Source organism: Coregonus clupeaformis, chromosome 21, assembly GCF_020615455.1.
Source record: "Coregonus clupeaformis isolate EN_2021a chromosome 21, ASM2061545v1, whole genome shotgun sequence".
NCBI classification, from domain to species: Eukaryota; Metazoa; Chordata; class Actinopteri; order Salmoniformes; family Salmonidae; genus Coregonus; species Coregonus clupeaformis.
In genome coordinates this window covers 47,124,132-47,148,111 of record NC_059212.1, presented here as the reverse complement: position 1 = coordinate 47,148,111, position 23,980 = coordinate 47,124,132, and the positions used below count along the sequence as shown (strand labels likewise).

Genomic DNA, 23,980 nt, shown 5'->3' with positions numbered 1-23,980 from the left:
TCAAAATGATCACAAGAACGGTGAGCAAAAATCCCAGAACCACACGGGGGGACCTAGTGAATGACCTGCAGAGAGCTGGGACCAAAGTAACAAAGCCTACCATCAGTAACACACTACGCCGCCAGGGACTCAAATCCTGCAGTGCCAGACGTGTCACCCTGCTTAAGCCAGTACATGTCCAGGCCCGTCTGAAGTTTGCTAGAGTGCATTTGGATGATCCAGAAGAGGATTGGGAGAATGTCATATGGTCAGATGAAACCAAAATAGAACTTTTTGGTAAAAACTCAACTAGTCGTGTTTGGAGGACAAAGAATGCTGTGTTGCATCCAAAGAACACCATACCTACTGTGAAGCATGGGGGTGGAAACATCATGCTTTGGGGCTGTTTTTCTGCAAAGGGACCAGGACGACTGATCCGTGTAAAGGAAAGAATGAATGGGGCCATGTATCGTGCAATTTTTAGTGAAAACCTCCTTCCATCAGCAAGGGCATTGAAGATGAAACGTGGCTGGGTCTTTCAGCATGACAATGATCCCAAACACACCGCCCGGGCAACGAAGGAGTGGCTTCGTAAGAAGCATTTCAAGGTCCTGGAGTGGCCTAGCCAGTCTCCAGATCTCAACCCCATAGAAAATCTTTGGAGGGAGTTGAAAGTCTGTGTTGCCCAGCGACAGCCCCAAAACATCACTGCTCTTGAGGAGATCTCCATGGAGGAATGAAGACTTACAGAAAACGTTTGACCTGTGTCATTGCCAACAAAGGGTATATAACAAAGTATTGAGAAACTTTTGATATTGACCAAATACTTATTTTCCACCATAATTTGCAAATAAATTCATAAAAAATCCCACAATGTGATTTTCTGGATTTTTTTTCCTCAATTTTTCTGTCATAGTTGACGTGTACCTATGATGAAAATTACAGGCCTCTCTCATCTTTTTAAGTGGGAGAACTTGCAGAATTGGTGGTTGACTAAATACTTTTTCCCCCCACTGTATATATATATATATATATATAGATAGAGAGAGAGAGGGGGAGAGATTTTATAGAAATGGCTGAGTGATACATAGATATTTAATGCTGTAAAAATAGAGAAATGGCTGAGAGACCTAGAGAGATTTAAAACTGTAGAAATAGAGAAATGGCTGAAATACACACACACACAGACACACACACACACACACACACACACACACACACACACACACACACACACACACACCATACAGCTCTGGGAGAAAGAGATGGAATTCAACAGCTGAAGAATATATCTGCTTTTCCTTGATCCTGGAAATCCTAAAAGTCTCCTTCTCGTTTCTGTCTTTGGGCTGTGAGGGCTGTGATGGGGGGCAACCCAACAGTAGCACAGACAAAAGGGTAAACCCAGACACACATACACATCTGAAGCATCCGTTAGGAACTTCCACTCACTACCAAATATGGGAGGAAGTCCAGCGGCAGGAACTGGGAGAAGATGGAGCTAGATGAAACATGGTCGAAGTCCTGCTAGTTTATCATCACTAACCAGGTTTACATCCAACCTTTTTTAAAGTAAAGTCGAATAATACATGTCATGACAGGCCTGATGGAAACAGCAAATTTATTGGTAAACTTTCCAAATGTCGACAAAACAAAATACGCTAGACAAGGTGGGCTCTTTTTGTGTCTGTAAAATTATTTATGTGAGAAATGGCGGAAATATTGATGTAGTAAGAACCATGTGAAGTAAACTTGGAGTCGTGATATGTTGTGTGGTCCTCTCACAAAGAATGAAAACGCATGTAAAAAGAAATATTCGGTACATGAGAATTTAACCATAAAAAGTTATTTTTGTATGTGCATTATGTCATCACGCACAACCTTGTATCCGCAACATGGAAACACATCTCTGGTGGCAAAATGCGTTTATTGTTTTTATGTAGATTTTAGAATACTCGCATGTAAATCTGTCGCCAATTGTGAACCTAGCTAATGAAACATTCGATCTCAATACAGTTTTCTGTTCACAAAACAAAAATCTGTTACGAACAGAGTGCACTAAGTTATGTAGATTTGACCCTTTGCCAAAGTTTTTTTTAATTGCGTTGTTTAATTTAGAGTCTTGCGTCAATCTATGTAACAAAATAAAAAAATCTGTCAGTTTAAGCTGGAAAAATCAGTTTTTTTGCACGGGCTGCATCTCAATCAGAGGAGGCTCCTCAGAGAAGGAAGGGGAGGACCATCCTCCTCAGTGAATTTCATAAAAATAAAAATAGTGAAACATTAACCTCTCAATACAGAGGACCCTTATTTCAATTTCTGCCTAAAATGACACCCAAATCTAACTGCCTGTAGCTCAGGACCTGAAGCAAGGATATGCATATTCTTGATACCATTTGAAAGGAAACACTTTGAAGTTTGTGGAAATGTGAAATTAACGTAGGAAAATATAACACATTAGATCTGGTAAAAGATAATACAAATAAAAAAACATGCATTTTCTATTTATTGTTTTGTTTCATCATCTTTGAAATGCAAGAGAAAGGCTACATTATAATATTGCAGTTTAGGTGCAATTTAGATTCTGGCCGCTAGATGGCATCCATGTGTGTGCAAAGTTTCAGATTGATCCAGTGAAGCATTGCAATACTGGACTATTTTGTATAAAGTCTGCCCAAATGTACCGAATTGGTCAATTGATACATTTTCAAGTACATAACTATAGAGAACATACAAAAATGATATGTTAATACAAAATGTAAGTTTAATGAGTCCAACCTAAGTGTATGTAAACCTCCAACTCCAACTGTATGTCCTGGAAAGTTTGCTGTTACTTACAACAGTCATGCTAATCACATTAGTGCACGTTAGCTCAACCGTCCCGTATACGGGACACCGATCCCGTAGAAGTCAAATAAGTTCTCCTTTTTAGATACAACTATACAAAATATATTCACATCAACCAATAATTGATTAAAACACACAGGTCTACAGTAGCCTCAACAGCACTCTGTACATACCCCAACCAGAAGCCATGGATTACAGGCAACATCTGCACTGAGCTATAGGGTAGAGCTGCCGCTTTCAAGGAGCGGGACTCTAACCCGGACACTTATAAGAAATCCCGCTATGCCCTCCGACAAACCATCAAACAGGCAAAGAGTCAACACAGGACTAAGATTGAATCGTACTACACCGGCTCTGACACTCGTCGGATGTGGCAGGGCTTGAAAACTCTTACAGACTACAAAGGGAAGAACAGCTGCGAGCTGCCCAGTGACACAAGCCTACCAGATGAGCTAAATCACTTCTATGCTCGCTTCGAGGCAAGCAACACTGAGGCATGCATGAGAGTATCAGCTGTTCCGGATGACTATGTGATCACGCTCTCCATAGCTGATGTAAGTAAGACTTTTAAGCAGGTCAACATTCACAAGGCCGCAGGGCCAGACGGATTACCAGGACGTGTACTCCGAGCATGTGCTGACCAACTGGCAAGTGTCTTCACTGACATTTTCAACATGTCCCTGACTGAGTCTGTAATACCAATGTGTTTCAAGCAGACCACCATAGTCCCTGTGCCCAAGGACACTAAGATAACTTGCCTAAATGACTACCGACCCGTAGCACTCATGTCTGTAGCCATGAAGTGCTTTGAAAGACTGGTCATGGCTCACATCAACACCATTATCCCAGAAACCCTAGACCCACTCCCATTTGCATACCACCCCAACAGATCCACAGATGATGCAATCTCTATTGCATTCCACACTGCCCTTTCCCACCTGGACAAGAGGAACACCTACTTGAGAATGCTATTCATTGACTACAGCTCAGTGTTCAACACCGTAGTGACTTCAAAGCTCATCACTAAGCTAAGGATCCTGGGACTAAACACCTCCCTCTGCAACTGGATCCTGGACTTCCTGACGGGCCGCCCCAGGTGGTAAGGGTAGGCAACAACACATCTGCCACGCTGATACTCAACACTTGGGGCCCCTCAGGGGTGCGTGCTCAGTCCCCTCCTGTACTCCCTGTTCACCCATGACTGCATGGCCAGGCACGACTCCATCACCATCATTAAGTTTGCCGACGACACAACAGTGGCCTGATCACCGACAACGATGAGACTATAGGGAGGAGGTCAGAGACCTGGCCGTGTGGTGCCAGGATAACAACCTCTCCCTCAACGTGATCAAGACAAAGGAGATGATTGTGGACTACAGGAAAAAAAGAGGACTGAGCATGCCCCCATTCTCATCGACGGGTAGTGGAACAGGTTGAGAGCTTCAAGTTCCTTGGTGTCCACATCACCAACAAACTATCATGGTCCAAACACACCAAGACAGTCGTGAAGAGGGCACGACAAAGCCTATTCCCCCTCAGGAGATTGAAAAGATTTGGCATGGGTCCTCAGATCCTCAATAAGCTCTACAGCTGCACCATCGAGAGCATCCTGACTGGTTGCATCACCGCCTGGTATGGCAACTGCTCGGCCTCCGACCGCAAGGCAATACAGAGGGTAGTGCGTACGGCCCAGTACATCACTGGGGCCAAGCTTCCTGCCATCCAGGACCTCTATACCAGGCGGTGTCAGAGGAAGGCCCTAAAAATTGTCAAAGACTCCAGCCAACCTAGTCGTAGACTGTTCTCTCTGCTACTGCACGGCAAGCGGTACCGGAGCGCCAAGTCTAGGTCCAAAAGGCTTCTCAACAGATTCTACCCCCAAGCCATAAGTCTCCTGAACAGCTAATCATGGCTACCCAGACTATTTGCACTGCCCAGCATGATAATGCATGGCCCCATATCGCAAGGATCTGTACACAATTCCTGTCACCCATTGAGCATGTTTGGGATGCTCTTTTTTTAAGGTATCCGTGACCAACATATGCATATCTGTATTTCCAGTCATGTGAAATCCATAGATTAGGCCCTAATGAATTTATTGCAATTTACTGAATTCCTTAAATGAACAGTAACTCAGTAAAATCTTTGAAATTGTTGCATGGTGCATTTATATTTTTGTTCAGTGTAGTTTAGCTCAAACACCTGGCTCAAACAGAGAGGGAGGCTATGGCTATCCAACACTGGAAATTTTCCAAGTCAAAGTAAGCTTTTGGTTTTATTAATGTATTTATTGCTGGCTGGGCCCACCAGTGTAACTGCTAAACTGCTCGCTAACTGTACACTGTACTGCATGATTGTAGCGGGTTTACTAACGCATTAGTTCTAATAGCTATGATGACTGACGTTAGCTAATATGGTGACAACGATATAGGTAGCAGGTAGCGGTTATGATATGAAGGTTTGGCTTGGAAACCTTTTTTTGCCTGGTCACAGACAGCTGTTGTGCAGTGTTGTGCGCTGAAGCCCACAAGCGAAGGGAAAAGTTGAGAGATGCGAGAAGGAATTAACGAGCAAAGTGATCATGCTGTTTGTATGTGGCTGCTATGAAAGTGAACTGTGTTTGCGTGTGATCAGGGGTGTATTCATTCCGTTTAAGAAATTTTGAAAAAACGTTTCTTAAACGGAAGCAAACAGAACGAAACGGGGATAAACATACCTGAATTTGTCCAATAGAAACTCTCATTTGCAACTCTTAGACTAATGATTACACCCTAGATCAGCTAGATGCAGGCAAGAGTGTGCAAGGCGTATTGAATGTGTCACTGTCTGTCACCTTGATTACTCAAATGTTTCTCTTGACCTGTGTGGACCTACGTTGTAAACTTTCATTGTAGCAACCTCATGATCGGTATAGGGAAAATGTTACTCATATGTAGTAACCTAAACCTATCGCTGTTACATTGAGCTGGGTGAATGGAATATGAATGACAGTCATCCAATATGCTGTAATAAGAAATATGGCCATGCACATCATTATTATTTTTTGTCTGAAGTCGGGTAATGCTGAAGTGCCTAATTCTGTCTGTAGCGTCCAAACCGTTTGAGCCACAAACTAATATGACTCTCACGAATATGATGGTGTTCTCAGGTTTTGCTCTACGACTCCCACTAGTGTCACAGGACTCGTCTGAAGGTAACCCATACAAATGGAAGTATGGAGGTAGTTTTGTGGCAACAAAAATAAGGGGTTAAATATGGGTCAAAAGAAAAAACACAAATATTTCCTGAGCTGTCTTACATTAAATAATATAGACACAGAGTAGGTGTTACCTATCGGAAATATGCAAATACATGCTAAAACACGCCAATAGCTTGTTCTTGGTTATTCCCACCTCCTTGCTTGTTCTGTCCACTGTGCTTCATTTGCTCCCATTGGAAACAACAGATATTATACATATTGGGGTAGTTACCAGTAGCTTTGACAGCAGTCAGTCTCTCTCTCTCTCTCTCTCTCTCTCTCTCTCTCTCTCTCTCTCTCTCTCTCTCTCTCTCTCTCTCTCTCTCTCTCTCTCTCTCTCTCTCTCTCTCTCTCTCTCTCTCTCTCTCTCTCTCTCTCTCTCTCTCTCTCTCTCTCTCTCTATCTCTCTCTCTCTCTCTCTCTCTCTCTCCTCTCTCTCTCTCTCTCTCTCTCTCTCTCTCTCTCTCTCCTCTCTCTCTCTCTCTCTACTCTCTCTACTCTCTACTCTCTCTCTCTCTCCTCTCTTCTCCATCTCTCTCTCAGTGGAGGGGAAGCCCCCATGGAGAGGATTGTGGGTAATTAAGATGGAGTGCCTGATCAAAGCGGTCTAAGAGCGAGTGAGAGAGGGAGGGAGAGAGGGAGAGAGCTGAGGAGAGGTGAAGGTGATCATTTGATGTCCGCTAATGTGGATTTTTCAGAGGTCTGGATTAGAACGTCTGGAGTGTGTATGTGTGTTCAGTTTAGTAAGAATCAAATCAACCTCAATTTTAGCCTACCTTGATTACGGTTTGCAACACCTAGAGATGAAGCGTTAGCTCGATCTGTGTGAAGATGGGAGAGGTCATATAAGTGACAGTTACTTTATGCTATCAGATAGTTCATACTGGATTAATTGAATGCACATAGACAGCATGCACAGCTATCTCACTGAAGTCAGTTCCGATGATGTGGCATGCATGACTGTTGTATAGCGACAGTAGCAGTGTGTGTAATCTCCATCAAAATACTCTAGACTCATTTTCCATTTTTGATACCAACTATGATAATGGTAATAGTTCATGGTTTGTGCTTTAGGGACTTGGATCTCCAAGAACTAATGACTTCTTGCATGCAACATGAGTGAGTAGACATTTTGAGAGGCTGAAGAAGCATATCTAGCTAAAGGATGTTCATCGTCAAGGTGTAACCTACCCTGTTTGGGGAACGAGCACTGAGGCCCATGCTAAAAACGACACCGTCATTTCTTTAGAATGAATTTCTGGGAGCATCGACAAACGATAATGTCTTTATATAAAATATGAAGATTATAAATATAGTAAATGTTGATTTACTTACGCCCTGGCCCATGACTGCTATGGATACCTATGGAGAAAAATAATGAAAGGAGAGAAATATATATATTTTTAAATGACAAAGAGAGAAAGAGACATGAGAATGTCCACAGCTTTTATCTTTAACCCCTTAAAATATCGGAGTAGAATAGGCAACAAACTAAACTTAACATTCACAAAGATACAGAATATATACAGTATACACAGTGCCTTCGGAAAGAATTCAGACACCTTGACTTTTTCCACATTTTGTTAGGTTACTGCCTTGTTCTAAAATTATTTGTAATTTTTTGTAAAAAATATTTCTATATCACATTTACATAAGTATTCAGACCCTTTACTCAGTACTTTGTTGAAGCACCTTTGGCAGCAATTACAGCCTAGAATCTTCTTGGGTAAGACACTACAAGCTTGGCACACCTGTTTTTTGGGGAATTTCTCCTATTCTTCTCTGCAGATCCTCTCAAGCTCCGTCAGGTTGGATGGGGAGCGTTGCTGCACAGCTATTTTCAGGTCTCTCCAGAGATGTTCGATCGGGTTCAAGTCCGGGCTCTGGCTGGGCCACTCAAGGACATTCAGAGACTTGTCCCCAAAGCCACTCCTGCATTGTCCTTAGGGTTGTTGTCCTATTAGAAGGTGAACCGTCGCCCCAGTCTGAGGTCCTGAGTGCTCTGGAGCAGGTTTTCATCAAGGATCTCTCTGTAGTTTGCTCTGTTAATCTTTGCCTCGATCCCGACTAGTCTCCCAGTCCCTGCCGCTGAAAAGCATCCCCACAGCATGATGCTGCCACCATCACTCTTCACCGTATGGCTGGTTCCAGGTTTCCTCCAGAAGTGACGCTTGACATTCAGGCCAAAGAGTTCAATCTTGGTTTCAACGGACCAAATAATCTTCTTTCTCACAGTCTGAGACTCTTTAGTTGCCTTTTGCCAAACTCCAAGTGGGCTGTCATGTGCCTTTTACTGAGGAGTGGCTTCTGTCTGGCCACTCTACCATAAAGGCCTGATTGGTGGAGTGCTGAAGAGATGGTTGTCCTTCTAGAAGGTTCTCCAATCTCCACAGAAGAACTCTGGAGCTCTGTCAGAGTGACCATTGGGTTCTTGATCACCTCCCTGACCAAGGTCCTTCTTCCCCCGATTGCTCAGTTTGGCCGGGCGGCCAGCTCTAGGAAGAGTCTTGGTGGTTCCAAACTTCTTCCATTTAAGAATGATGGATGCCACTGTGTTCTAGGGGACCTTCAATGCTGCAGAATTTTTTTGGTACCCTTCCCCAGATCAGTGCCTCATCACAATCCTGTCTCGGACCACTATGGACAATTCCTTCGACTTCATGGCTTTGTTTTTGCTCTGACATGCACTGTCAACTGTGGGACCTTATATAGACAGGTGTGTGCCTTTCCAAATCATGTCCAATCAATTGAATTTACCACAGGTGGACTCCAATCAAGTTGTAGAAACATCTCAAGGAAGATCAATGGAAACAGGATGCACCTGAGCTCAATTTCAAGTCTCATAGCAATCGGTCTGAATACTTATGTAAATAAGGTATATATATTTTTATTATATAAATTAGCAAAGATTTCTAAAAACCTGTTTTTGCTTTGTCATTATGGGGTGTTGTCTGTAGATCGCTGAGGATTATTTAAAAAAAAAATCAATTTTTGAAAAAGTCGGTAACGTAACAAAATGCGGAAAAAGTCAAGGGGTCGGAATACTTTCCGAAGGGACTATATAAAATAAGAAAAATCATGTAAGAACACACTTGGCACAAACTGGTTGAATCAACGTTGTTTCAACGTAATTTGTCAACGTATTGTGACATGGAATCTACGTGGAAAATACTGTACATTGGATTTCAAAAAGTCATCAACTGTTGGTTTTTTTATGGTGAAATTTCAAACACAGGATTATGTATGTCATCATTGTAACCAATTTTCAACATAGCCAAACCTTGTATAAAATATGTTGAGTTTATACCTTTGAAACAACTTCAGATCATCGTAATATCCACTATCAGAAAAACAATAGGCTGGGTAGCACCTCCTACTGGAGAGTCGATCTATCTACAGCGATTCATTTGGTCTCCCATCCAGGGATTTAACCAAGCCTAGCTTTGATATTTGTCATTGACTACTACCGATGTGCTATCGTGAGAATGATTATTGAGAGGTCTCGTAATAACTCAATATATTCACTGTTGCCATAGAAATCATTCCATAGGGTAGATTTAACAGAGCAAATGAAATGTAACCATGCTTTATAAGTCATATAGCATCAATGATACTATTTTCATCTATATAGTATTTGCTGTTGTTTCAATTCAACCCAGGGTTCAACAAAAAATAAACAATACATATAGGCCTAGGGTTTTAAGCTTTTGGTTGATTGTAAAGTTAATCGTTAATATGTTGGATTCACATCTTTATCTCAACCAAAAATATAAATGAAAGAATAGGAATAAATCAAATACAACTTTATTTAAAGTGCATTTAACGTTTTATTAGATTAGATTTAGACTTATTCTTGAACTTAGATTTTTGGTTGAGATGGAGACGGGAATCCAACATATCAACTATTAATTTGTAGCCAAACTGGATATTGAATTGTGTTTGGTTGTCAACGCAACCAAATATCAACATTTGAAGGAGATGAACCTTCTGCTTGGATAGTTCCATCTGTGCCACTGACATAGTCTGGCTTTAATTCCAGTTTGTCTACAAATTAATAATTGATATGTTGGATTTACATCTCCATCTCAACCAAAATAGGACTAAATCAAATTTAATAAAACTTTGAAGGCATTTTAAAGTTGATATTTGGTTGTTTTGACAACTAAACACAATTCGATACAGAAAATAGCCTATTAACTTGTAGACAAGTTAAGAAATGATATGTTGAATTCACGTCTCCAACTAAACCAAAAATAAAAGTTAAAGACTAGGATCGAATCAAATCAAATCAAATCAATACAATTGGATTTAAGATAAAAAAGTAAGAAAATTAGCAAATGAAAATAGAAAATAACAACAAAATAAACAACAATAACGAGGTTATATACCCGTACCGAGTCAATGTGGAGGGGTACAAGGTAGTTGAGGTAATATGTACAAGTAGGTATGTGTAAAAGTGACTAGGCAACAGGATAGATAAAAAACAGAGTAGCAGCAGCGTATGTGGAAAGTGTGAAAGTGTGTTGTGTGTGTGGCGTCAATATGAATGTGTGTGTGTGTTTTGTGTGTGTGAGTGTATGTAATGTGTGTGTATGTGTGTGTCTGTGTGTGTGTGTGTGTGTGTGTGTGTGTGTGTGTGTTGGAGTGTCAGTTTACGTATGTGTGAGTGTTTGGGTAGATTCCAGTGAGTGCAAGAGAGTCAGTGCAAAAAAAAAGGTAAATGACATAGTCCGGATAGCCATTTGATTAACTGTTCAGCAGTCTTGGGGGTAGAAGCTGTTTAGGTGCCTTTTTGGTCCTAGACTTGGAGCTCCGGTACCGCTTGCCATGCGGTAGCAGTGAACAATCTATGGCTTGGGTGGCTGGGCTCTTTCACAATTTTATAGAGGTCCTGGATGATAGGGAGCTCACCCTCTGTAGCGCCGTGTGATCGAGGGCGGTGCAGTTGCCATACCAGGCGGTGATGTAGCCAGTCAAGATGCTCTCGATGGTGCAGCTGTAGAACTTCTTGAGGATCTGAGGGCCCCATGCCAAAATCTTTTCAGCCTCCTGAGGGTGAAGAGGTGTTGTCGTGCCCTCTTCACGACTGTGTTGGTGTGTGTGGACCATGTTAATTCCTTAGTGATGTGGACACCGAGGAACTTGAAGCTCTGGACCCGCTCCACTACAGCCCCGTTGATGTGAATGGGGGCATGCTCGGCCCTCCGTTTCCTGTAGTCCGCGATCAGTTCCTTTGATTGCTGACGTTGAAGGAGAGGTTGTTGTCCTGGCACCACGCTAAGCCAGTGGCTCAGATGAAACTATCAAAGCATTAGATATCTTTTAAATAATGATACAGTATTTGGTTGCGTTGTCAACCAAACACAATTCAATATTACTACACAGTAAATAGCATAAAGTTAAGGCTATCTTACAAACTAGTTATTTGTAGCTCAGTTGATAGAACATGGCGCTTGTCATGCCAGGGTAGTGGGGTTGATTCCCGGGACCACCCATATGTAAAATGTATGCAAGCATGACTGTAAATCGCTTCAGATTTTAAAAGCGTCTGATAAATGGCAGATATAATTTCTATATTAACGTAGGCCTAACAATATTTATTCAACCTTAAAATGAGTAACATTTTAAGGTTAGCCTACTGTAACCTAACTGTAAATGTCTTATGTAATCATAGAAAGCATGCATGTTCAACATAGAATGCAACAATGGTTGCAGGTCTGTGAAGATCTTCACAATTGCTGTAATAATCTGCACAGAAACTCGAACAGCATTGATCACTTGCACCATGTACTTTTAATGTAATCTCAACTGCAATCCAGCTAATTTGGTTCTGCTATTAGATGAAGCACAGTGATAACACATTAATCTGTTTCAAAAAAAGATGTAAAAAAATACCTGACATTGTATTCCCATTTGAACTTTGTTATGCTTTGAAATGGGGCGGCAGGTAGCTTAGTGGGTAAGAGCATTGTGCCAGTAACCGAAAGGTCGCTGGTTCTAATCCCCGAGCTGAATAGGTGAAAAATCTGTTGATGTGCCCTTGAGCAAGGCACTTAACCCTAATTGCTCCTGTAAGTCGCTCTGGATAAGAGCGTCTGCTAAATGACAAAAATATATAATAATAAAAAATAAATGGTTGAAAGCGCAGTCAAGTCATAACACATTTAGATGACAACTAAACCAAAAATCTGACATTGTTTTTCCATTGGAATTTGGTTGTGCTTTTAGATGGTTGAAAGCATAGTGATAACACATTGGGAATTCAACTAACTTCTGGCTGTCTTTTCGAGTGGGTGAATAAAGATTCAAATCTCACTGATCAACGTCTCAAACAAATATTACCCAAATTTCCACATTGGAATGACGTGGGAATTTGCCCAGTGGGAAGAGATTGAAATGGGTATTTGAGACCCAACTCTTACAACAGCTTCCTTTAGTGTTTGGCATTAATCAATCGCAAACCCTTGACTTTTACCAAAAGATTGTCGGTCTCTTTTCAGGGACTATTTTCAGCTTTAGCTACTCCACAGTGTCCACTGATTCACAGCAGTGGGCCAACAGACAGACAGCGAATTAGGGATGCTACACTGCATGGGTCTAACCAAGCACTCATTCCCAATGGGCCAAACACAAAGTCTTCCTTGTTGATGGGCCAAGCGCTGATGATAATCATGGCCTTCAAATGGCAAAGTGTCTACAGAATCAGAGAATGGAAATTGCAATGTTCTGAGAACAAAATCAATCAACAACACAAAAAAAAGAGTTTAGTTATTCTGGAATGGGTTAGACAACTTGCCCAGCATTTCTAAGATAGGATTTCACACACAATGTTCTAACATTTGGTAAAAGTACAGAGTATCCCTACTAACATCCCTGTCCCTACTAACATCCCTGTCCCTACTAACATCCCTATCCCTACTAACATCCCTGTCCCTACTAACATCCCTGTCCCTACTAACATCCCTGTCCCTACTAACATCCCTATCCCTACTAACATCCCTGTCCCTACTAACATCCCTGTCCCTACTAACATCCCTATCCCTACTAACATCCCTATCCCTACTAACATCCCTATCCCTACTAACAACACCCTATCCCTACTAACATCCCTATCCCTACTAACATCCCTATCCCTACTAACAACACCCTATCCCTACTAACATCCCTGTCCCTACTAACATCCTTGTCCCTACTAACATCCCTATCCCTACTAACATCCCTGTCTCTACTAACATCCCTATCCCTACTAACATCCCTATCCCTACTAACATCCCTATCCCTACTAACATCCCTATCCCTACTAACATCCCTATCCCTACTAACATCCCTATCCCTACTAACATCCCTGTCCCTACTAACATCCCTATCCCTACTAACATCCCTGTCCCTACTAACATCCCTATCCCTACTAACATCCCTATCCCTACTAACATCCCTGTCCCTACTAACATCCCTATCCCTACTAACATCCCTATCCCTACTAACAACACCCTATCCCTACTAACATCCCTGTCTCTACTAACATCCCTGTCCCTACTAACAACACCCTATCCCTACTAACATCCCTGTCCCTACTAACAACACCCTATCCCTACTAACATCCCTGTCCCTACTAACATCCCTATCCCTACTAACATCCCTATCCCTACTAACATCCCTGTCCCTACTAACATCCCTATCCCTACTAACATCCCTGTCCCTACTAACATCCCTATCCCTACTAACAACACCCTATCCCTACTAACATCCCTGTCCCTACTAACATCCCTATCCCTACTAACATCCCTATCCCTACTAACAACACCCTATCCCTACTAACATCCCTATCCCTACTAACATCCCTGTCCCTACTAACATCCCTGTCCCTACTAACATCCCTATCCCTACTAACATCCCTTATCCCTACTAACATCCCTGTTCCTACTAACATTCCTGTTCTACTAATATCCTATCCTACTAACATCTCCTATCCCTACTAACATCCCTATCCCTACTAACATCCCTATCCCTACTAACATCCCTGTCCCTGCTAACATCCCTATCCCTACTAACATCTCTTATCCCTACTAACAACACCCTATCCCTACTAACATCTCTGTCCCTACTAATATCCCTGTCCCTACTAATATCTCCTGTCCTACTAACATCTCTGTCCCTACTAACATCCCTGTCCCTACTAACATCCCTACTAACATCCCTGTCCCTACTAACATCCCTATCCCTACTAACAACACCCTATCCCTACTAACATCCCTGTCCCTACTAACATCCCTGTCCCTACTAACATCCCTACTAACATCCCTGTCCCTACTAACATCCCTGTCCCTACTAACATCCCTACTAACATCCCTGTCCCTACTAACATCCCTACTAACATCCCTGTCCCTACTAACATCCCTATCCCTACTAACATCCCTATCCCTACTAATATGTTTGAGCTGTGGTCCGTCCATCAATGTCTGTATGGTTGCTTTCCAGCACCAATCGTGATTAAACAGTCTTAAAATCAACGTTGAAAAGGGTATATTATTAGCTAGCTTGGGTATGTTGGTTGGAGAAAAGAAATACAGAACATCCCATAATATTTACGCGACTTTACAAAGTTTCCAACGAGCTTGCAAACATACACATGCCATACATGATTTATGCTGCTTTACAGGCAGAGGCAAAATGGCTAGACAATTAACCTAAACCACACAAACTTTTCAGGTATAGTACACTTTTATAACACTCAAATATTCAATTACATGGTGGCCAATATTGAAAGACAGAGGTGTACTCCAGCGGTTTTTTGAGCTGTAATGCATTGGAGTGGGCTGCAGGCTTCAGTAGGCTATTTATTCCGTCCTGTTGCAAGAAGCACTACTCTCCTTGAATGAAACCTTGCATTTGACCCAGTGCTCTTCAGACCTTCATTTAACTGTTCAGGCCTCACACAGGAAGGATAGACAAAGGTTGCCATTTCACAGTTCTATCAGTTCTATCAGTTCTATCAAACCCTACAGTTCTATCAGTTCTATCAGTTCTATTACACCCTACAGTTCTATCAGTTCTATCAGTTCTATCAGTTCTATCAGTTCTATCAAACCCTACAGTTCTATCAGTTCTATCAGTTCTATCAGTTCTATCAGTTCTATCAAACCCTACAGTTCTATCAGTTCTATCAGTTCTATCAGTTCTATCAGTTCTATCAAACCCTACAGTTCTATCAGTTCTATCAGTTCTATCAGTTCTATCAGTTCTATCAGTTCTATCAGTTCTATCAGTTCTATCAGTTCTATCAAACCCTACAGTTCTATCAGTTCTATCAGTTCTATTAAACCCAACAGTTCTATCAGTTCTATCAGTTCTATCAAACCCTACAGTTCTATCAGTTCTATCAGTTCTATCAGTTCTATCAGTTATATCAGTTCTATCAAACCCTACAGTTCTATCAGTTATATCAGTTCTATTACACCCTACAGTTCTATCAGTTCTATCAGTTCTATCAGTTCTATCAGTTCTATTAAACCCTACAGTTCTATCAGTACTATCAGTTCTATCAGTTCTATCAGTTCTATCAGTTCTATCAAACCCTACAGTTATATCAGTTCTATTAAACCCTACAGTTCTATCAGTTCTATCAGTTCTATCAGTTCTTTCAGTTCTATCAGTTCTATTAAACCCTACAGTTCTATCAGTACTATCAGTTCTATCAGTTCTATCAGTTCTATTAAACCCTACAGTTCTATCAGTTCTATCAGTACTATCAATTCTATCAGTTCTATCAGTTCTATCAGTTCTATCAAACCCTACAGTTATATCATTTCTATTAAACCCTACAGTTCTATCAGTTCTATCAGTTCTATCAGTTCTGTTAAACCCTACAGTTCTATCAGTACTATCAGTTCTATCAGTTCTATCAGTTCTATCAGTTCTATTAAACCCTAAAGTTCTATCAGTTTTTATCAGTTCTATCAGTTCTATCAGTTCTATTAAACCCTACAGTTCTATCAGTTCTATCAGTTCTATCGTTCTATCAGTTCTTAAACCCTACAGTTCTATCAGTTCTATCAGTTCTAGTTAAACCCTACAGTTCTATCAGTTCTATCAGTTCTATCAGTTCTATCAGTTCTATTAAACCCTAAAGTTCTATCAGTTCTATCAGTTCTATCAGTTCTATCAGTTCTATTAAACCCTACAGTTCTATCAGTTCTATCAGTTCTATCAGTTCTATCAGTTCTATCAGTTCTATCAGTTCTATCAGTTCTATCAAACCCTACAGTTCTATCAGTTCTATCAAACCCTACAGTTCTATCAGTTCTATCAAACCCTACAGTTCTATCAGTTCTATCAGTTCTATCAGTTCTATCAGTTCTATCAGTTCTATCAGTTCTATCAGTTCTATCAGTTCTATCAGTTCTATTAAACCCTACAGTTCTATCAGTTCTATCAGTTCTATCAGTTCTATCAGTTCTATCAGTTCTATCAGTTCTATCAGTTCTATCAAACCCTACAGTTCTATCAGTTCTATCAGTTCTATCAGTTCTATCAGTTCTATCAAACCCTACAGTTCTATCAGTTCTATCAGTTCTATCAGTTCTATAAACCTCAGTTCTATCAGTTCTATCAGTTCTATCAGTTCTATCAGTTCTATCAGTTCTATCAGTTCTATCAGTTCTATCAAACCCTACAGTTCTATCAGTTCTATCAGTTCTATCAGTTCTATCAGTTCTATCAGACCCACAGTTCTATCTGTTCTATCAGTTCTATCAGTTCTATCAAACCCTACAGTTCTATCAGTTCTATCAGTTCTATTAAACCCTACAGTTCTATCAGTTCTATCAGTTCTATCAGTTCTATCAGTTCTATTAAACCCTACAGTTCTATCAGTTCTATCAGTTCTATCAGTTCTATCAGTTCTATCAGTTCTATTAAACCCTACAGTTCTATCAGTTCTATCAGTTCTATCAGTTCTATTAAACCCTACAGTTCTATCAGTTCTATCAGTTCTATCAGTTCTATCAGTTCTATCAGTTCTATCAGTTCTATCAAACCCTACAGTTCTATCAGTTCTATCAGTTCTATCAGTTCTATCAGTTCTATCAGTTCTATCAGTTCTATTAAACCCTACAGTTCTATCAGTTCTATCAGTTCTATCAGTTCTATCAGTTCTATCAAACCCTACAGTTCTATCAGTTCTATCAGTTCTATCAGTTCTATCAGTTCTATCAGTTCTATCAGTTCTATCAGTTCTATCAGTTCTATCAGTTCTATCAGTTCTATTAAACCCTACAGTTCTATCAGTTCTATCAGTTCTATCAAACCCTACAGTTCTATCAGTTCTATCAGTTCTATCAGTTCTATCAGTTCTATTAAACCCTACAGTTCTATCAGTTCTATCAGTTCTATCAGTTCTATCAGTTCTATTAAACCCTACAGTTCTATCAGTTCTATCAGTTCTATCAGTTCTATCAGTTCTATCAAACCCTACAGTTCTATCAGTTCTATCAGTTCTATCAGTTCTATCAGTTCTATTAAACCCTACAGTTCTATCAGTTCTATCAGTTCTATCAGTTCTATCAAACCCTACAGTTCTATCAGTTCTATCATTTCTATCAGTTCTATCAGTTCTATTAAACCCTACAGTTCTATCAGTTCTATCAGTTCTATCAGTTCTATCAGTTCTATCAAACCCTACAGTTCTATCAGTTCTATCAGTTCTATCAGTTCTATCAGTTCTATCAGTTCTATCAGTTTTATCAGTTCTATCAAACCCTACAGTTCTATCAGTTCTATTAAACCCTACAGTTCTATCAGTTCTATTAAACCCTACAGTTCTATCAGTTCTATCAGTTCTATCAGTTCTATCAGTTCTATCAGTTCTATTAAACCCTACAGTTCTATCAGTTCTATCAGTTCTATTAAACCCTACAGTTCTATCAGTTCTATCAGTTCTATCAGTTCTATCAGTTCTATCAGTTCTATCAGTTCTATCAGTTCTATTAAACCCTACAGTTCTATCAGTTCTATCAAACCCTACAGTTCTATCAGTTCTATCAGTTCTATCAAACCCTACAGTTCTATCAGTTCTATCAGTTCTATCAGTTCTATTAAACCCTACAGTTCTATCAGTTCTATCAGTTCTATCAGTTCTATCAGTTCTATCAGTTCTATTAAACCCTACAGTTCTATCAGTTCTATCAGTTCTATTAAACCCTACAGTTCTATCAGTTCTATCAGTTCTATCAGTTCTATCAGTTCTATTAAACCCTACAGTTCTATCAGTTCTATCAGTTCTATCAGTTCTATCAGTTCTATTAAACCCTACAGTTCTATCAGTTCTATCAGTTCTATCAGTTCTATCAGTTCTATCAAACCCTACAGTTCTATCAGTTCTATCATTTCTATCAGTTCTATCAGTTCTATTAAACCCTACAGTTCTATCAGTTCTATCAGTTCTATCAGTTCTATCAAACCCTACAGTTCTATCAGTTCTATCATTTCTATCAGTTCTATCAGTTCTATTAAACCCTACAGTTCTATCAGTTCTATCAGTTCTATCAGTTCTATCAGTTCTATCAAACCCTACAGTTCTATCAGTTCTATCAGTTCTATCAGTTCTATCAGTTCTATCAGTTCTATCAGTTCTATCAGTTCTATCAAACCCTACAGTTCTATCAGTTCTATTAAACCCTACAGTTCTATCAGTTCTATTAAACCCTACAGTTCTATCAGTTCTATCAGTTCTATCAGTTCTATCAGTTCTATCAGTTCTATTAAACCCTACAGTTCTATCAGTTCTATCAGTTCTATTAAACCCTACAGTTCTATCAGTTCTATCAGTTCTATCAGTTCTATCAGTTCTATCAGTTCTATCAGTTCTATCAGTTCTATTAAACCCTACAGTTCTATCAGTTCTATCAAACCCTACAGTTCTATCAGTTCTATCAGTTCTATCAAACCCTACAGTTCTATCAGTTCTATCAGTTCTATCAGTTCTATTAAACCCTACAGTTCTATAAGTTCTATCAGTTCTATCAGTTCTATCAGTTCTATCAGTTCTATCAGTTCTATCAGTTCTATTAAACCCTACAGTTCTATCAGTTCTATCAGTTCTATCAGTTCTATCAGTTCTATCAAACCCTACAGTTCTATCAGTTCTATCAGTTCTATCAGTTCTATCAAACCCTACAGTTCTATCAGTTCTATCAGTTCTATTAAACCCTACAGTTCTATCAGTTCTATCAGTTCTATCAGTTCTATCAGTTCTATCAGTTCTATCAGTTCTATCAAACCCTACAGTTCTATCAGTTCTATCAGTTCTATTAAACCCTACAGTTCTATCAGTTCTATCAGTTCTATCAGTTCTATCAGTTCTATTAAACCCTACAGTTCTATCAGTTCTATCAGTTCTATCAGTTCTATCAGTTCTATCAGTTCTATCAAACCCTACAGTTCTATCAGTTCTATCAGTTCTATCAGTTCTATCAGTTCTATCAGTTCTATCAGTTCTATCAGTTCTATCAGTTCTATCAGTTCTATCAAACCCTACAGTTCTATCAGTTCTATCAGTTCTATTAAACCCTACGGTTCTATCAGTTCTATCAGTTCTATCAGTTCTATCAGTTCTATCAGTTCTATCAAACCCTACAGTTCTATCAGTTCTATCAGTTCTATCAAACCCTACAGTTCTATCAGTTCTATCAGTTCTATCAAACCCTACAGTTCTATCAGTTCTATCAGTTCTATTAAACCCTACAGTTCTATCAGTTCTATCAGTTCTATCAGTTCTATCAGTTCTATCAAACCCTACAGTTCTATCAGTTCTATCAGTTCTATTAAACCCTACAGTTCTATCAGTTCTATCAAACCCTACAGTTCTATCAGTTCTATCAGTTCTATCAGTTCTATCAGTTCTATCAGTTCTATCAGTTCTATCAAACCCTACAGTTCTATCAGTTCTATCAGTTCTATTAAATCCTACAGTTCTATCAGTTCTATCAAACCCTACAGTTCTATCAGTTCTATCAGTTCTATCAGTTCTATCAGTTCTATCAGTTCTATTAAACCCTACAGTTCTATCAGTTCTATCAGTTCTATCAAACCCTACAGTTCTATCAGTTCTATCAGTTCTATTAAATCCTACAGTTCTATCAGTTCTATCAAACCCTACAGTTCTATCAGTTCTATCAGTTCTATCAGTTCTATCAGTTCTATCAGTTCTATCAGTTCTATTAAACCCTACAGTTCTATCAGTTCTATCAGTTCTATTAAACCCTACAGTTCTATCAGTTCTATCAGTTCTATCAGTTCTATTAAACCCTACAGTTCTATCAGTTCTATCAGTTCTATTAAACCCTACAGTTCTATCAGTTCTATCAGTTCTATCAGTTCTATCAGTTCTATCAAACCCTACAGTTCTATCAGTTCTATCAGTTCTATCAGTTCTATCAGTTCTATCAGTTCTATCAGTTCTATCAAACCCTACAGTTCTATCAGTTCTATCAGTTCTATTAAACCCTACAGTTCTATCAGTTCTATCAGTTCTATTAAACCCTACAGTTCTATCAGTTCTATCAGTTCTATCAGTTCTATCAGTTCTATCAGTTCTATCAGTTCTATTAAACCCTACAGTTCTATCAGTTCTATCAGTTCTATCAGTTCTATCAGTTCTATCAGTTCTATCAGTTCTATCAGTTCTATCAGTTCTATCAAACCCTACAGTTCTATCAGTTCTATCAGTTCTATTAAAGCCACAGTTCTATCAGTTCTATCAGTTCTATTAAACCCTACAGTTCTATCAGTTCTATCAGTTCTACTCAGTTCTATCAGTTCTATCAAACCCTACAGTTCTATCAGTTCTATCAGTTCTATCAGTTCTATCAGTTCTATCAAACCCTACAGTTCTATCAGTTCTATCAGTTCTATTAAACCCTACAGTTCTATCAGTTCTATCAGTTCTATTAAACCCTACAGTTCTATCAGTTCTATCAGTTCTATCAGTTCTATCAGTTCTATCAGTTCTATTAAACCCTACAGTTCTATCAGTTCTATCAGTTCTATCAGTTCTATCAGTTCTATCAGTTCTATCAGTTCTATCAGTTCTATCAGTTCTATCAGTTCTATCAGTTCTATTAAACCCTACAGTTCTATCAGTTCTATCAGTTCTATTAAACCCTACAGTTCTATCAGTTCTATCAGTTCTATCAAACCCTACAGTTCTATCAGTTCTATCAAAACCCACAGTTCTATAAGTTCTATCAGTTCTATCAGTTCTATCAGTTCTATCAGTTCTATCAGTTCTATCAGTTCTATCAAACCCTACAGTTCTATCAGTTCTATCAGTTCTATTAAACCCTACAGTTCTATCAGTTCTATCAGTTCTATCAGTTCTATCAGTTCTATCAGTTCTATCAGTTCTATCAGTTCTATCAGTTCTATCAGTTCTATCAAACCCTACAGTTCTATCAGTTCTATCAGTTCTATCAGTTCTATCAGTTCTATTAAACCCTACAGTTCTATCAGTTCTATCAGTTCTATTAAACCCTACAGTTCTATCAGTTCTATCAGTTCTATCAGTTCTATCAGTTCTATCAGTTCTATCAAACCCTACAGTTCTATCAGTTCTATCAGTTCTATTAAACCCTACAGTTCTATCAGTTCTATCAGTTCTATCAAACCCTACAGTTCTATCAGTTCTATCAGTTCTATTAAACCCTACAGTTCTATCAGTTCTATCAGTTCTTCAACCCTACAGTTCTATCAGTTCTATCAAACCCACGGTTCTATCAGTTCTATCAGTTCTATCAGTTCTATCAGTTCTATCAGTTCTATCAGTTCTATCACACCCTACAGCTCTATCAGTTCTATCAGTTCTATCAAACCCTACAGTTCTATCAGTTTTATCAAAACCCACAGTTCTATCAGTTCTATCAGTTCTATCAGTTCTATCAGTTCTATCAGTTCTATCAGTTCTATCACCCTACAGTTCTATCAGTTCTATCAAACCACAGTTCTATCAGTTCTATCAAACCCTACAGTTCTATCAGTTCTATCAGTTCTATCAGTTCTATCAGTTCTATCAGTTCTATCAGTTCTATCAGTTCTATCAAACCCTACAGTTCTATCAGTTCTATCAGTTCTATCAAACCCTACAGTTCTATCAGTTCTATCAGTTCTATCAAACCCTACAGTTCTATCAGTTCTATCAGTTCTATCAGTTCTATCAAACCCTACAGTTCTATCAGTTCTATCAGTTCTATTAAACCCTACAGTTCTATCAGTTCTATCAGTTCTATCAGTTCTATCAGTTCTATTAAACCCTACAGTTCTATCAGTTCTATCAGTTCTATCAGTTCTATCAGTTCTATCAGTTCTATCAGTTCTATTAAACCCTACAGTTCTATCAGTTCTATCAGTTCTATCAGTTCTATCAGTTCTATCAGTTCTATCAGTTCTATCAGTTCTATTAAACCCTACAGTTCTATCAGTTCTATCAGTTCTATCAGTTCTATCAAACCCTACAGTTCTATCAGTTCTATCAGTTCTATCAGTTCTATCAGTTCTATCAGTTCTATCAGTTCTATCAGTTCTATTAAACCCTACAGTTCTATCAGTTCTATCAGTTCTATTAAACCCTACAGTTCTATCAGTTCTATCAGTTCTATCAGTTCTATCAGTTCTATTAAACCCTACAGTTCTATCAGTTCTATCAGTTCTATCAGTTCTATCAGTTCTATTAAACCCTACAGTTCTATCAGTTCTATCAGTTCTATCAGTTCTATCAGTTCTATCAAACCCTACAGTTCTATCAGTTCTATCAGTTTCTATAAGTTCTATCAGTTCTATTAAACCCTACAGTTCTATCAGTTCTATCAGTTCTATCAGTTCTATCAGTTCTATCAGTTTCTATCAGTTCTATCAGTTCTATCAGTTCTATCAAACCCTACAGTTCTATCAGTTCTATCAGTTCTATTAAACCCTACAGTTCTATCAGTTCTATTAAACCCTACAGTTCTATCAGTTCTATCAGTTCTATCAGTTCTATCAGTTCTATTAAACCCTACAGTTCTATCAGTTCTATCAGTTCTATCAGTTCTATCAGTTCTATCAGTTCTATCAGTTCTATCAGTTCTATTAAACCCTACAGTTCTATCAGTTCTATCAGTTCTATCAGTTCTATCAGTTCTATCAGTTCTATCAGTTCTATCAGTTCTATTAAACCCTACAGTTCTATCAGTTCTATCAGTTCTATCAGTTCTATCAGTTCTATCAGTTCTATCAGTTCTATCAGTTCTATCAAACCCTACAGTTCTATCAGTTCTATCAAACCCTACAGTTCTATCAGTTCTATCAGTTCTATCAGTTCTATTAAACCCTACAGTTCTATCAGTTCTATCAGTTCTATCAGTTCTATCAGTTCTATCAGTTCTATCAGTTCTATCAGTTCTATCAGTTCTATCAAACCCTACAGTTCTATCAGTTCTATCAGTTCTATTAAACCCTACAGTTCTATCAGTTCTATCAGTTCTATCAGTTCTATCAAACCCTACAGTTCTATCAGTTCTATCAGTTCTATCAGTTCTATTAAACCCTACAGTTCTATCAGTTCTATCAGGTCTATTAAACCCTACAGTTCTATCAGTTCTATCAGTTCTATTAAACCCTACAGTTCTATCAAACCCTACAGTTCTATCAGTTCTATCAGTTCTATCAGTTCTATCAGTTCTATTAAACCCTACAGTTCTATCAGTTCTATCAGTGCTATCAAACCCTACAGTTCTATCAGTTCTATCAAAACCTACAGTTCTATCAGTTCTATCAGTTCTATCAGTTCTATCAGTTCTATCAGTTCTATCAGTTCTATCAGTTCTATCAAACCCTACAGTTCTATCAGTTCTATCAGTTCTATTAAACCCTACAGTTCTATCAGTT

The 23,980-nt window shown here is 39.0% G+C and overlaps 1 protein-coding gene across 1 annotated transcript in view; it reads right to left on the bottom strand.

Annotated features, from left to right (window-relative positions):
- The window catches only part of LOC121534666 (netrin-G1-like), a 186,285-nt gene that overhangs the window by 15,428 nt on the left and 146,877 nt on the right, over positions 1-23,980 (bottom strand). The window contains exons 5-6 of the mRNA XM_045205939.1: positions 7,400-7,426; positions 6,841-6,885 (exon numbers count right to left, since the gene is read on the bottom strand). Coding sequence (XP_045061874.1) covers positions 6,841-6,885; positions 7,400-7,426 — 72 coding nt within the window. The remainder of the gene's footprint in view (positions 1-6,840; positions 6,886-7,399; positions 7,427-23,980) is intronic.